This window comes from Paramisgurnus dabryanus, chromosome 16 (assembly GCF_030506205.2).
Source record: "Paramisgurnus dabryanus chromosome 16, PD_genome_1.1, whole genome shotgun sequence".
Classification (NCBI taxonomy): Eukaryota; Metazoa; Chordata; class Actinopteri; order Cypriniformes; family Cobitidae; genus Paramisgurnus; species Paramisgurnus dabryanus.
In genome coordinates this window covers 9,358,983-9,375,054 of record NC_133352.1, presented here as the reverse complement: position 1 = coordinate 9,375,054, position 16,072 = coordinate 9,358,983, and the positions used below count along the sequence as shown (strand labels likewise).

The following is a 16,072-nucleotide window of genomic DNA, read 5'->3' as shown; positions in this document are numbered from 1 at the left end:
TGTGTGGGTTTTTTTAATGTTTTGTTTTAAACTGTACAAAATGTCATAACTTGAGTTTCCTGTCTATAAAGTTTAGCACCTGATGTGTTTTAGCTGTTTTTTTTTTGTGGGCATATTTATACCATTACCTGATTAGCTAAATTTATTTCCTAAAAAATGCCGAAAGAATATAAATTACACTATCAGTATCAAACAATTCATGTCTTGTGTTTTTAAAGATGAGGTTTTTGTGTTTTTATATTGGAATGTTTAAGAATATTCCCATGTCTCCTTTAGGACTGCTTCTGAAATACAATAGTAATTCAAATCGAAATCCTGTAGAAATGTCTAATTATTCTCTTTTAGGATTGTGTATGTAGATCTGTGTCTTTTTCTTACAGCTGAAACGGGTGCGTGAGACGGATGGAGAAATTAAACCACTCGTGGAGAGAAATAAACGGTTGCATAAAAAGAATGAAGAGTTACAGCAAACTTTACAGCGCATGGAGGACAAACTGAAGCTGATCAGCAGAGAGAACGCAGAACTGGTGTGTTGTAAAAATAATGTGACATTCATATCACATGTAACTTCTAAAGTATTGCTTGTATATTCAGTGGAAAATAATGGTGGGACTTGATTTTATTATTAATCTTTTTTGATTGGCTTGCCCTACTGAAAAATCCAGCTAAGACCAGCATAAGGTGGTAGCTAGTTTTAGCTGGTTTAAGCTGGTTTTACCAGCCTGGAAATGCTGGTCAAGCTGGTGGGTCAGCTGGTCTTCTAGCCTGACCAGTTAAGTCCAGCTAAACCAGCTTAAAAAGTGACCAAAACACAGCTAGACCAGGTTGCTACACCAACAAAATCAGCTAAAACCAGCTCACAATCTTATGCTGGTTTTAGCTGGATTTTACAGTAGGGTGGGCTATCATTTTATTGGGTAATATAATTTTTTTTACGGTCATAGAGCCACAGTTACATTAGGAATAAAAGAGCAGTTAACACTTTCCCCGCCAGCGTTAAAAAAAAAGCTTAAAGGTGACATAGAATGATTGAACTGAGTATTTATTCTTGTTCTGTGATGTGACATGTAGACAAAAATGTTTTTTTTTTGGGTCTGTAATGCCTTAGAAGCTTCCTAAAAACCTCTCTCAGATAGCTCTTTTAGGGTGGGGGATTTTAAACAAGTGGTTTTGCACCTATTTGGCTCCCCCTACTGGCTTAACTTGCAATCTCATTACTGATTGGCTGATTTTGCTGCCACTCAAAAAATGTAGCCAATTATTTTAAAGTGGAGGGGCAGGGAGATGCCTGTGATGTCATAAGCATCAGTTTTTCAGATTGGGCCATTTTCTGGCTGACATTTCTGAAAGAGGAATTTCTATGAGACTGAGATGTTTAGCATGTTTAGCACTTTTTGTATGTTTGTGAATGTGGGTAGACTACCATTATTCAACAAAGACAAGGTAAAAATGGTTTTTCATTCTCTGTCCCCTTTAACCTGATAAGGAACACTGTGCCGTACACGGCACACCCCCTCCCTTGCACGTGAGGCTCCATTACGTCATTGTAACTTTGAAGCATTAAATCTTCAAAATATACGGTCATGCGGCACATCGTTGTAAAGCTTAGACTTTCGGGATTCCATTAAGCGCACACAGAAAGCATAATATGATTTTTAGCAGTCATAAAACTGTAATCTAGTTGTTAGTTACCTGAACCGGGCGGCGCCGATTTAGGATATTTACTTACCTTCAAAATCTTTCCTTTATCCTCTTCGGTGAAATTGTCCAAAACAAATTGTTCATAAATCCCCAAAAGTCCAAGGAAATGGAATATCCAAGCCTTTTAATCCAAAACGATTTGTTCATCTCACAATCTTGACGTTTCTGACCGAATTACGATATAAATAGTGTATACAATAAGTTCACTAACAGACATTCGTTCGAATCTCACTTTTCATTCATCATTTATAATGAATATATTCGGATGTCATGTTTATTGTGCAACGTCTGAGGAACAAATGCGCCCCCTTGTGGAATTTCAGCCGTTCCATAAGAGGCTACAGCCTTCCAGAAAATGTTCTTCTTTTAAAAATGTATATATATACACAATATATTAAATGAAAAAACAGAACCTCTGCTTTCAAACAAAAAAACAGTGTTTTTCTGTTTGAAAGCAGAGGTTCTGTTCTTTCATTTAATATATTGTTTAACACCTTTATTTACCTTTATTTGTTCTTTTTTATCATCTTTCAAATATGGGTAGGTTTCTTCAAAAATACAAAATATTAAGCAAAAAGCTGAGATCATTGCATTTTTGTGAAGGACTTTTGATAGAGATCAGATGCAGAGCAATGATCAAAGAGTAAAATATACGGTATACCATTTGACCTAAGGGGTTGCTTCCGGGTTTTATAAGTTGGGTAAGAGCGCCACTTAGTGGATAATAGCTGAAATATGGATAAAAGACTTGTCATTGGCGGGGAAAGAGTTAAAGGGATACTTCACACAAAACTGTTCAGTAAAACAATAAGGAAGATATTTTGCAGAAATAACAGTGCTCTGTGATCAATCTGTCAATTTTTGCAAGTTTGAAAGAAATTTATTGACATTATTAGCATTATTAATGCATAGCCTCTGCCAAACATCATGTTTTCTTTTTGTGGTGTTGGTGGTGTTTGGCAAACCAGCCTTTTAGCGCCACCTACAGATTGGGAGGGTAAAGCGCACTATCCCTTCAAGAATAATACAAGTAAAGATTTAATAATTGTTCTTCAAAATAATATTTAGTTTGTTTTTAAAGTGTTGTTTCACAGAAAAAATGAAATTTGCTGTTAATTTACTTGGATATCCTCAGGCTATCTAGGATGTAGAGATGACACTATTTCTTTAGATGAAGGGGACAGATGATTTTAAGCTGAAATCATGGACCCAGTGATTCATAAAATACAAGTCCACAATTGCCAGTACTTTAAGTTCAAAATATAGATACAGGCAACACAAATGTCTTGCACAGATTGATTGATTCATTCGCTTTATAGGGCCTCAGTATACACTACATGGACAAAACTATTCATTTCAGTAACCCGAGTCAAAACCAATATTAACATTATACCATACAATACCATTTTAGGAATTTTGTTTCCATCTTTGTTGCAACAGTTTTGGAAAGGTCTTTTTCTGGTTTGAATGACTGTACACCTGTGTTCCTGGAGATTCAGGCAATTTCTCAATATGCGTTCTGTTCTTGTGGACTTGTGGAAGTCATCACAGACCAAGTACTGTTTCAAATCAAAGTTGCATCTAGCCAAGTTCACATAACATCCCCGGATGTGTTCCTGATCCACCCCTTTTAACGAGGATGCATCAGGAGGTGACTTGTGTGGACTTACGATAGCCAAGTTTCCCAGAATGCATTTCGCATCAACATCAGTGAAGCTAAAAACCTGCGCAAAATTCAAAATATTGTGTCATAAAAATTTGTTTTAAGAGCTGTTTAGTTGAGAATGTAGATGTATAAACTTTAAATCTGTTTTCAGTTAGTAAAGATAGCGCCTATATTAATATGTCCTCCGATTTCGAAAATATGAGGTCCAGGTGATGAGAGGGAGGTCAGCGCTGTGCCTTATCTCGGCAAGTGCTTGTATGCTCTCCGGTGTCTGATGGTCAAACATTCCAGTGTCAGGCAGTAAGTAATTGCTTATTGTAATAATATTATTTCTCTGGTAATTAATAGTGTAACTAATTACATTTTTTTTTTTAATAATATTACAGTTACCATTCAAAAAATGTCTAGTTACTTTGTCACAACGTCACCAACGCAGGAAGCTAGCTTTTTTCGTTCCGCCAATATGTTTGGTTGGTTCCACCAGCTTGAGAGCTGTTGCCGATTTTAGTATATGGCTGTGTCCGAAACCGCCTTTTATATTATATTGTAGGCGAAAAGCAGTAGGTCAGTCTAGTAGTATGTTCGAATTCATAGTATACGGAAAACAGTAGGCGAAAAGTACCTGGATGACCTAATTCTTCCGGCAAGATCTCAAAGTGTTCATTTATGGACACTTGCTATCTCCTGATCCCCAGGAGAGGAGCTATCTACATGTAACAAAGAAGGTGTTGTTTTTTTCAAAAATGCCAGAAAGCAGTAACGCGGCTCAATTCAAATGCAATACTTATTTTAAACGGCTGTCCCCTGTGTTTAAAGTGCGTACATTTTTGTAGTTCCAGATATCCCTGTCTTCCTGAAACGCACTGATTTTGTACAAAGCTCATCGATCTGAAAAGCGTTGTGTCCTTAATTTGCCAGCTAACCTGTACATTGTGATTGGCCTGAATACCTCTGACGTCAGCTGGAAATATGACGCTCCTTACCATTTTTGAAAGATTCGGTTGCTCACAGGAGAAAACTTACAGGCTGAGTCTGAAGCGGTAGAAATTATGATAATGTCTGTCTTGTCCACGTCAACCAGCACAACTGTTGCCTACAATCCGTGTGTTTGTTGTAGTCCAAGAAAAGAGATTTACATTTTGCATATACACACTTACACCAAAGGAAATGTAAAATCATGAATCGGATCATAGTTGCTCTTTAAATTACGCTTCTTTAACATCATTTCAGTTAATGACTAACTTCTTGTTATAATGACGTATGTATCAACAGGGTGGATGTAGTACGTCTGAATTCATTCATACTATTCATATTCATATTATATAGTACCTACTGTTACTATAATATTACTTTTGAAAGGAGTAACTAGTAATGAGTAATATAAAAATTATTTGAGTAACTAGCCCAACACCGAAACTTTCATAACTTTAATCACATGCACTCTAAATTCTGCTGGGTTTTTTAACCCAATACTGGGTAAATATTGGACAGAACACATGTTGGGTTATAAATAAACTTATGCTGGGTTCTTGGTAACCCAACCTTGAGTTGAAACAACCCAGCATTGCGTTGAAACAACCCAGCTGAGGTTTATTTATCATCAAAAATGTGTTTTGTCCAATATTGACCCAGCATTGGGTTAAAAATAACCCAGCAGATTTTAGTTTATATTTTCTCTAATCTTTACACTGTAGTAAATCAGTGTCTTTGTATTTTAACAGTATAGATTTTATAGATTTTTTTGTATAGATTTTTTCTTGTGTTTTCTACATTGTACAAACATTTTGAACTTTTAAAATAAATGACTGTGTTTTATATCATATTTAAATTTGTAATAAACCACATATTCATATTTTCAAAACAAAAACAGATGCATTTTATATAGCATTTCGTTTAATTGTAAAAATACCTTCAAATAAGAATAGCCAGGACTGCATGTATTGGTTAGACTGAATGACGACCTCAAGTACTCTGCTGTTCCTTTTGCAATATAATCGGCCTGTGTTCTCCCATCCTCGTACTCCCGCGTCTGAACTTGCCAAGTCCAAACTACGAAGGATGCGTTCTTGGCATTAAGAAATGGCCCAAGACTCCTGTATACTTTAGTTCCAACACACAAGGATTACTTTTCTCTCGCCTGTATTCGTGTTTTAAAGTTACAAAGTACTGGAACCCATGGACTTGCGTTTTATGAATCACCAACCTAAGGCTATGGCCTATCAGCTGAAAATCATCTTTGCTGTTCTACTGAAAAAAAAATGTCTTGTTGATGTATACGGCAACATAAACATATAATGCTCTTAAATGCACAGTAATTATATAATAGATAAATAATCTCTGTGTGTGTTTCTGTCAGAAGGAGAGTTTGCAACAGAATTCACATCAGCAGAATAACACCCAGCAGGGGATGCTGAAGAGACACACATCTCTGACAGACCTGAGTCACGCCCACGAACAACAGGAGGTGGAATATCTCCACATGCAAATCAATGAGCAGCGCGGGGTTATTGAGGAGCTAACACAGGTTTGTTTCTTTTACCACATATACACAGTGCTGATGAAGACACCATGAAACCGTATGTCCATGCAAAACAAAATATTCATTATCAAGTAATGTAGAGCGAGTCCTGACTCTGTGTCCATCAGTATTAACATTGCATCAGCTGTGATATTAAACAGAATTGATGACGGCAGCACAAAAAGATACGTTGTTTATAATGTGAAGAGGGTTATTATTTTGATGAAATTCATCACAAATTGTTTACGAAAAGACAGGAGAAAGGTAGTGTTAAAGCAACACCAAAGAGTTTTTTTTACCTTAAAATAACGTTTCCAAAAAAGTTTCAGTGGTTCATCCACTCAAAACAGGGTGAATGGCACTTTCACATTCGCTTTGCAGCCCTCTATCGGCCAAAACCGCACTAAAGAAGATTCCAACCGTCGGGTAGTGGTCATGTAGTTTGAGTGAAAACTACAAAAACTTGCTTTACGGCAGACCTACAATCCAATCAGAGCCAGCTATGCTGCAGTATTTACGACAGTGGTAATGAACAATTACGTTTCTAACCTGTAGGGGGGCAAAGAGCAATAAGTCTTTAGTGTTGCTTTAAGTAAATAGAGTCCATTTGTGACCCTGGACCACAAAATCAGTCATAAGTCGCACAATAATTATTTTACGAGTTTGGTTTCAAAACACGATAAACGCCTTTTTTTATGAGTTACCGCCAAAATCAGTTTTGTTTTAAGTCAGTATTTAAAAGTAAATTCTTAATTTTACGCAAAATACAATATCCGCCATGTTATACACTCCTCCTTCTCTGCAGAATGCAATAAATCTGCTCAACAAATCACAGCGCACCATTACACACATTGTAACAATGTGTCATGCTGTCATGCTAACACATTGAGGCTGTTTACACTTGGCATTAACATGCGTTTTCGTCGATCGGATTACAAGTGGACGACTTAAATGCCAGGTGTAAATGGTGTTCAAAACGTTTTGAGCTCGTCCACTTTCGACCACTTTCAACCACATCCAGAGGTAGTCGAAACCACTTTCAATCGGATCGCTTTGGAGTTGCGGAACGCAAATGTGGTTGAATGTGTTCGAACAGCCACACGCGACCGCCTTCTCTCCGTTTATCTCATCTGAGGTATTAAACACAAATTTTACGTCTTTTTTGACTTCTGGTGTGAACATACAGTGAACAGCGCTATTTTTAGCCTTTCATTGATAACTACTGCGGGTGTTCTCCGTAGTTTTGTTTTGAAAGCGTGAAGTTGTGCAATCCTATTTCATCAATTGCGCTGAAAATTCAGAGAAAGCTCTAACATACACACGTACAAAACTCTGTGCAGCATGTTTACTTGCTAAACAAGCAGTGAACTCCGACATAATATTAGTTTGCGTCCATATAAACTCATAATTACTCCCGCTCGCGTTTGAATGACAGCAGAGAGACTCGCCCACCGTCTCACAGACCACCCCCTCACAGTATTCAGGACAGAAGCGTTCGAAAGTGGACAAAAGAGACGGATTTAAATACCAGGTGTAAACGTAATGTGTCTCTCTCGTCCACTTGTGATCCAATCGATGAAACACATCTTAATACCAAGTGTAAACAGCCCCATTGACCCCAGGGGATCTTATGAAAAACTTTCCATTATTTAAGGGGCTTTTCACACCTGGTCACTTCATGCGTTTTCTATGATCGGATAGCTATCCGATTGTAAAAAGACCAGGAGTAAATTCCCTCCGAAACGTTTTCGAGACGGATTTAAATCCGATCGCTCAAACCATTTCAGGAGGTGGTCTGGGACGCATTTCAGATGAAACTGGACAAGTGTAAATACATCTGGTTGATGAAACCACATATGTCAGCGCATAACTCCTCCCAAACGCAAACACGTCATTCGAAAGTTTGCTGGCAAAGAGGCAAACAAACAAACAAACGTGACATGCTTATTTCTTCACGGAGCAAAGGCAGCAGGTAAAAAAGCTTTCTAGAACTAATAAAAGAGTCCAATGACAAACTCGAATGACATTAAACAAAGAAATAAAACTTTGAAAGAGAGTTTTGTAAATGCTTTTCCCCGTCATGGATCTGTACGATAAATCATCGCGCCGTCTATGGAGGACCACAAGAGTCATGCAAAATCTAATAAAGAACTTCAATATTTAATAACTACCTGGACAATAAAAATAGCAATTAATAGATTTGTTTAAAAATTCATTAATTAATCTATAAATAAATAGACAAAGTTATAAAAAAATCATTATGTAAGATTTTATTAGGCAATAAAAAGTGAGATTATAAAATAACGTAGAAATGAAATATTAATCCATTAATAAATAGTTAAAATTAATATAACAATTTATAAAAACAACATAAAATTCTCAATAAGTTCATCATTTTAAATTGCATTTATAAATTCTTAATTAAATAATGGAATTTCAAAATGTATTTCAAAAAGCGTTTAAAAAGAGAAATAAATAACTGGATTTATAAATTGAATTACAAATACAGGTTTAAATTAGGCATTTAAAATGGCATTTCCGTTTAACATTTCTGTTTTCATTTTCCCAGTGATTCTCCTTATTCTTTTCGCTATTGGATTTGCTTTTCGCTTTAGCCTCTCTATTTAGCTTTTCCGTGACTCTTTGGGTCCTTGCAAATGGTCAAATGAGAAATGCTAATTAGCTATGGCCAGGAGGATGTAACAAGCTCGCTGATTGGCTCTGATTGTATGTCATGCGCAGATTTATAGATCTCAGATGAGGACCCAAAGAGTCACGGAAAAGCTAAATAGAGAGGCTAAAACGAAAAGCAAATCCAATAGCGAAAAGAATAAGGAGAACCAACGGGGAAATGAAAACAGAAAAGTCAAACGGAAATGCCCTTTTAAATGCCTAATTTAAACCTGTATTTGTAATTCAATTTATAAATCCAGTTATTTATTTCTCTTTTTATATCGCTTTTTGAAATACAATTTGAAATTCCATTATTTAATTAAGAATTTATAAATGCAATTTAAAATGATGAACTTATTGAGTATTTTATGTTGTTTTTATAAATTGTTATATTAATTTGAATTATTTATTAATGGATTAATATTTCATTTCTATGTTATTTTTATAATCTCATTTTTTATTGCCTAATAAAATGTTACATAATGATTTTTTTTGTAACTTTGTCTATTTATTTATAGATTAATTAATGAATTTTTAAACAAATCTATTAATTACTATTTTTATTGTCCAGGTAGTTATTAAAAATTGAAGTTCTTTATTACATTTTGCATGACTCTTGTGGTCCTCCATAGCCGTCACTCTCCTGGTACGCTGTACTGCGCGCTTCAGCTCATGACGAGCAAGTAGACGCGCATCCCCTGCCCAACATACAGTACAAAATACATTAAGGGCTGACTTTTGTTGCATAAACGTCGTCTTAAGTTTTTAAGGCGGAGTAATAAATAGTGTATTTGCATTTTGCGCGGGTGTAGAAGATCGGATTCATATCCGTTTTGCCAAGACGCATTTATGTGGCCAAATGTAAATGGAACAGTTTTAACAAATCAGATAGCTATCCGATCAGAGAAAACACATGAAGTGACCAGGTGTAAAAAGGCCCTTACTCAAAGTCAACGAAAATCGAGCAGTACCAAAACATTTTACAGCTGATCGCTGTGAAAAAAGTTAAGACATCCTAAGTATAACTGCAGCAATGAGAGTGTTAAGTGTTTTGATTACTAAATGAATATAACATGGCAAAAATTAATGCACATTTATATATTGATTTATTGCATTTTGAAAAAAAACTTGTCAATGGATAGCTTATCTATTCAACTTTAAATTTTAAAAAGTAGACCTTTATGATAGGTTTTGTGGTCCAGGGTCACTATTTGGATTTTATGTTGTCGTTGTCAGATACATAATCTGGACATTTTGCCAGATTTGTGGATTTATAGTGTGTATGTGTTTGTGTCAGTGGGTTTGTGTGTAATTATTTGTTTTGGGTAATCAGCACTGTGTTTGTAAATTTGGTGGTTTACTTCATTAACAAGATGCCTAATTATAAATGAGTTACACTTTTCCCTTGATGGTCTGTTTACATGCACACTGCTGTTACAGTATTACACACAATATGCTGCTGCGAGGAGGACTTCATAAATAAAAATTAATTGAATAAAATTTTAGATTTGTTTGGTTTTATTCCTTTTATTTGTATTTTATTTTACAAATTAAAATTGTGTCTGCACCATATGGTGTTATTGTTATGTTCAGTGTTGGTGGTAACTCATTACAAGTAATGTGCATTACTAATAATATTACTTTTCTGAAGTAACAAGTAAAGTAACGCATTACTTTTTAAATGTACACATTAATATTTGAGTAACTTTTTTAATGCAAGTTACTTTTTTTGTTTAATTCATTTGATTAAAAAATATATGCACTGAATTAAACTAAACATAGTCACGTTATGCACTCTATGCGTACACGCCTGTGTGGGAACAGTTTGAGTCAGAAACTGAGATGGCAGACCAGAGCTTGACATTTTTTTTGTGATAAAATATGCAATTTCTAAATGCAGAACTTTTCAGTCATAAAAAACACCTGCAAGGCCTGAAAGAGATCAAGCCTCAGCCAAGAAAAAGTAACACAAAAGTAAATAAAAGGAAGTAACTAAATATTGTAATGCATTACTTTTAAAAGTAACTTTCCCCAACACTGGTTATGTTGTTATGTTATGTATGTAAATGGTACTCAAGTGTATAGGAACACCATGATGCTACTGTTTGGATGTGCTTGCAGGAGCGAGACAGACTGGCGATCAACAAAAAGAACAGACGAAGAAACATTAAACTGCCCAAGGTGAGCTGATCTTCTGGCTTTCCTTCATCACAGGTTTTGTTTAGAAGAGACTTCGCTCAACTTTCTCTTTTGTTGAAAGCATATGAACGCTCACCGTCTGTCCCGTCACTAAGCAACGTCGTCCTTTGAGAAGTCTCTGTTTCTTCATGTGTGTGCTAGTTACCTCCACACATTAATTGGCCTCTTGAGACCTCGGAGCAAAGCCAGATTCATTCATTTCTCTTTTGTCTCAAGCCTAACATCACTTAAGCTCTGATTTCTTTAAAGGAGTAGTTCACCCACAAAATACGGCCCATTGACTTTTCTTAGTAGGAATCGAAATTACTATGGTCAAGTCAACGAGGAACATTTTTGGGTGAACTACTCCTTCTCTTGGAAGAAAATGTACTGGGATGGCAACTCTACAAAAGTACACCTTTGTACACAGAGTGCATATTAGTACCTCAAAGGTACCTAAATTAAACATATTAAGACTTTTTATGTTAATAAATGTATGCACATGTTTAGGTAGGGATTGTCCTCAAAAGAATGAAAGAATCATTATTCAGAAAGTATTGTTGATTCGTTTGCTTTGTATAATAGTCTATGGTACTGTATGTCCTCATTTAGATGACTAGAGAGTTGTCTATCGGTGTGTTTATGGTGCTGTGGGATGGGGTTTAGTCGTGTATTCTCCAGAACTGTTGCTATGGAGGAGGAGTCTGTTGACTTGGTTATAAACGTGCACATCCGAACATCAGACATGATCGTAATACGGGCTTAAACATCAACATCTGCCGCTTCTAGAGATGATTTTTGAGTTGTGAGTTTTTTATGGAGGGATATTTGAAAGGACATGAGCCCTGAGGATCATATATGACCAGAAGCAGACATACAGTATGTCAGAGTATTTCCTGCTGGTGTTGTATCTCTCCATGTTCCTCTGTCTGTGTGCTCTGGTTTGTCTGTATTTCTCTGGCTGTCAGGAGATGACCTACAAACACGATGGTAAGGGCAATCGTACAGTCGGCACATTGTCATTTAAGTGACTCGTTGTTATTGCTGGTATTTCGTAATAAAGTTCAGGGAAAGTTTTAAATAATTTTTAACAATTCGCTCTATGTACAGCATCTGTTACTGTAGCAATAATTTGACTCGGTGTGTAAAAACACATGCAGATGCACTTGTACTGTACTTTGTCGATTGATACAGCATGCATTTCTGTTATTGCACATAATGTACAGAAAGTTTATTGGCTTAAGTGCTATTCGAACAGGATTAGTATTATCTGGGGACTTGGTGTGATTTAGAAATTAGCTCCCTAGTTTCGTGTGGCCCTTTCGCACAGGATAAGCAAAGCATGTGGTTTTACTTAAATTTACTGACTTTTCTCTCAGATATGATGTTGAGGTTTTGCGTAACACTGTGTCCTATACATGCAACACCGCGACACACACGGTAAAAGGTACATTTAGCATGTTAAAGGATTACTCCACTTTCATAAAAAATCCTGATCATTTATTTACCCCCACGTCATCTAAGATGTTTATGTCTTTCTTTGTTCAGTCAAGAAGAAATTATGTTTTTTGAGGAAAACATTCCAAGTTTCAATGTAGTTTAACATTTGTAGTTTCAACGCAGCTTCAATGGGCTCTAAACGATCCCAAATGTATAAGGGTCTTATCTAGCAAAACGATTGTAATTTTTGGCAAGAAAAACAAATTTACTTTTAAACCACAACTTCTCATCGTGCACTAGCCATATGATGAAACCTTACGTATTGCATAATTATGTCGAAAGGTCATTTCTTCTTGACTGAACAGAGAAAGACATAGACATAGATGATAACAACTAGGTGTCAGTTTAGAAACGGTCCTGCGATGTGGATATATATTGTGGTCCACCTACCTTTCATTAGTGTCCAGAGTTTAGCGGAAACACACCAACCAGTTGAAAGTGGCACAAATTTTCAAACAGTTGCTGTAAAATAAAAACACCTCCGGGATAAAAGCTCAAAATATCAAACGTTTCCAGTAGTCGACCTTGATGTATTTATTGTTTTATTTAGTAAAAACATACCATGCGGCGAGTAGTGAATATTGCATGAGACGCGTTGTTAAAATCCCGCGTTGCGGAAACAGATTTTATGCCTCAGAATTTCAACACGCGTGCCCGCGATGTCAGCATTGCTACTTTACAAATTACAGACATGGCAGATTCACATGGGACACAGACAACTTTTGCAATTATTTCAAATCACTAGAGGTCACCAGGTACAAATAGGGCTTAAAGGTCCCAAAGAATGCATTGAAATAATCTGTTAAATTGTTTTTTGATATTTACATAGTAGGTATGTAACTTTATTAAGTGCAAAAATGATCCCAAAACATTTTACCATGTACAATTACAATCCTAGGATTTGTAATTTGAAAGAAATTTTTTGCCCTATTTGAAAGGGTCATGAATAATAATGTTCAGCTCTGCTCTGATTGGCTCTGCTCTGCGGCTCATGCCAGTAGCTCACATTAATAAACATGTTGGGGTTTACATCTTGACAGTAACGTCACAGTTGGTGTTATGTGAGATTGGTCTCTTTTTAGCAGTCTTTTGCATGCACGAGGTTTACATATGAAGGAGGAAACAATTGTGTTTGAGGCTCACGATGTGTCATTACCATGCCTAAATATTCTTGTTATATATATTTTTGTATTCTATGGCACCTTTAAAACTATATATTCGGCATAGTGTTTATTTAATGTTTATCCTTATGCAGTAATTTAAAAGACTTATTACATTTTTCAAAGTTAATATGTTGATTTAAGTATGGTACAGTAAATGTTTCATCTTCTTTTTGTGTTTATCTTGTCTGTCTCTCTCTCTCTCTCCTCTCTCTCTCTCTCTCTCTCTCTCTCTCTCTCAGAGGCATGTTGTGGAGACATATTTTGGATTTGATGAGGAATCGGTTGATTCTGAAACATCATCTCTGACATCATATAACACAGACCACACCCCTGCCACTCCCGAGGAGGACCTTGAAGACGTGCGTTTCCTAATTTTTCCTTAGACTAACTTTAAAAAAAATGAACAAACATACGCCTTAAATTAGTTTATGCTATTGAGAACAAATTCACTTCACAAACACTGTAAAAAATTATTTATATGATTCATTTTTTACACATTGTGTGTGTCATGCCATTTAAGGCGTTATTTCATGTTAAAATAAATGAAAGCCAACACAAGTTGTGTTAAAAACAGTGATGGGAGTAACGCGTTACAAAGTAATTCTGTTACTGTAATTCCACTACACTGTAAAAAAAATCTGTAGAAATTGCAGCTGGGTTGCCGGTAATTTACCGTAGATTTAAATTTATGTTATTTACTGGCAACATTTTGTTCAAAGTAAATGAACATTTAACTTTTATCAAGTCTTTGTCTTTACAGAGTAAAACTAAAAAAACATCATCAAGCAAAACATTCTGGGAAACAAAATCTGAAGCAAAAAACAGAAAAAGGTTGATGATGATTTCTGGTTACCAGAATGCTTTGCATGAGGCTGTTATTGTATAGTTTTATTCTGTAAAGATAAAGACTTGTTAACATTTAAAATTTATTTAACTTTGAACAAACTCTTGCCAGTAAATAACATAAATTTAAATCTACGGTAAATTACCGGCAACCCAGCTGCAACAACATTGTAATTTCTACGGAATTTTTTTACAGTGTACTTTTAGCGGTAATGAGCATGTAACGAAGTTTTTTTTTAAATCAAGTAACACAGTTACAATTACTAAAATTTAAATGAGTTTGTTACTCGCGTTACTCTATTTTGTAATAAATTAACACTTGCAGACAAGACATTTCTGATCTAATGTCGCAGGACCGTGGTGGGCGGCACAATGAATAATAACACAGAAGGTGTGTTAGTTTAGGGACAACACATTAATTGTGTTGTCCCTATACTAGACCTTATTTATTTTTCGATATTAGTTTGAGTCAAAGCAGTCGTTGACTTCGGCTTATCATTTGGTCTATTATGTTTAAGTTTGTTTAAGTTCTGCTTCAGGGAACATTATACCGTATCTCAGCAGTTTCCTAGTTTAGAAGTGTTGGTTCTTACAACTGGATGTTGTTTACTATTTAAGAAGGAACAGAACAATTATTAGATCAGGTCATTAAGCACGCTGTGAAAACAACTCCCATAACAGTGCGTACGATCTGTTTACAGACAAGACACTGCTTAGATTTTAGTTTGTTTAAAAGGGCTCTTCACCGAAAAGGAAATTTAATTTACTCACCCTCAAGTTTTTTTTTTTCTGCTGAACACAAATGAAGATATTTTGAAAAATGTTAATAACCAAACAGATCTGGGGCATCATTCACTTCAATTGTATTCTTTTTTTTCTCACTAGGAAGTCAATGGCACCCCAGATTTGTTTCTACATTTGTATTCAGCAGAACAAAGAAAGGAATTTATATCTTGGAATATTTTTTTATGAGAGGTGATATACGATAAATATTGCGGTATGCCATACTGAACAAATTTTTACATAAACTTTAAAGCCTTGTGAGGACGTCACAATCACCCTTATTAAAATAGCGCATGATGAAAACAAAAATCAAAGACAGCTGCACAACATGCAAGCTGTTTGAAAAGCTTATATCTGACCTCAGTGTATATTTCTGGCAGAGATTCTGTTGCAAATAAGGAGGGTCATATCAGATCATAACAAAATAGACGGTATTGTTGTATCCCGCTGAGAAAAATACAGATATATTACCAAAACTCAATACCACCTAGCCCTAAAGCTAACATTTTAATCAAACAATTTGATAATTTTTTTTTATGATATTTTATTCAAAATGGAAATTCTATCATCAAGTATGCACCCTCATGTTACCTCATACCATGTATTTATTTTCTGTTCTGCTGAACACAAATAATTTTTTTTAATGTTTGTAACAAAGCAGATCTGGAGCCCCATTCACTTCCACATTAGGAAAAAATAATACTATAGCTGTGAATGGTGCCCCAGATCTGACATCAGAAAAAAATTCTGTTCAGCTGTACAAAAAATATTTTTTCTCTAAAATCAGGTGAAAGTGCATGAACTTATATATTTTGATATTCACAGTATTGACTCACGTTAAAGTTATGTTTGCAAGTTTGATATGTGCAATTACGTTTGTTATTCTTCAGGGTTTTTCCCGAGAGGAGGCCGAGTTGCGTTTTCGTCAGCTGACGCGAGAGTACCAGGCACTGCAGCGAGCGTATGCCCTTCTGCAGGAGACCTCTGGACCTGTGGACCCTGAGAGACACTGCAGGGTGAGGAGACATGATGCCAATTTAACAGAAG

The 16,072-nt window shown here is 35.7% G+C and overlaps 2 protein-coding genes across 2 annotated transcripts in view; both read left to right on the top strand.

Moving 5' to 3' along the window:
• The window catches only part of jakmip1 (janus kinase and microtubule interacting protein 1), a 63,024-nt gene that overhangs the window by 25,663 nt on the left and 21,289 nt on the right, over nucleotides 1-16,072 (top strand). The window contains exons 6-10 of the mRNA XM_065268033.2: nucleotides 381-527; nucleotides 5,724-5,891; nucleotides 10,680-10,739; nucleotides 13,639-13,758; nucleotides 15,916-16,041. Of these exons, the coding sequence (XP_065124105.1) occupies nucleotides 381-527; nucleotides 5,724-5,891; nucleotides 10,680-10,739; nucleotides 13,639-13,758; nucleotides 15,916-16,041 (621 nt within the window). The remainder of the gene's footprint in view (nucleotides 1-380; nucleotides 528-5,723; nucleotides 5,892-10,679; nucleotides 10,740-13,638; nucleotides 13,759-15,915; nucleotides 16,042-16,072) is intronic.
• Nucleotides 10,760-15,933, top strand: LOC141280880 (uncharacterized). The gene is made up of 3 exons (XM_073812124.1): nucleotides 10,760-11,726; nucleotides 13,639-13,758; nucleotides 15,916-15,933. The coding sequence occupies exons 1-2, from the start codon at nucleotides 11,618-11,620 to the stop codon at nucleotides 13,668-13,670; spliced, it is 141 nt and encodes a 46-aa protein (XP_073668225.1). The 5' UTR covers nucleotides 10,760-11,617; the 3' UTR covers nucleotides 13,671-13,758; nucleotides 15,916-15,933.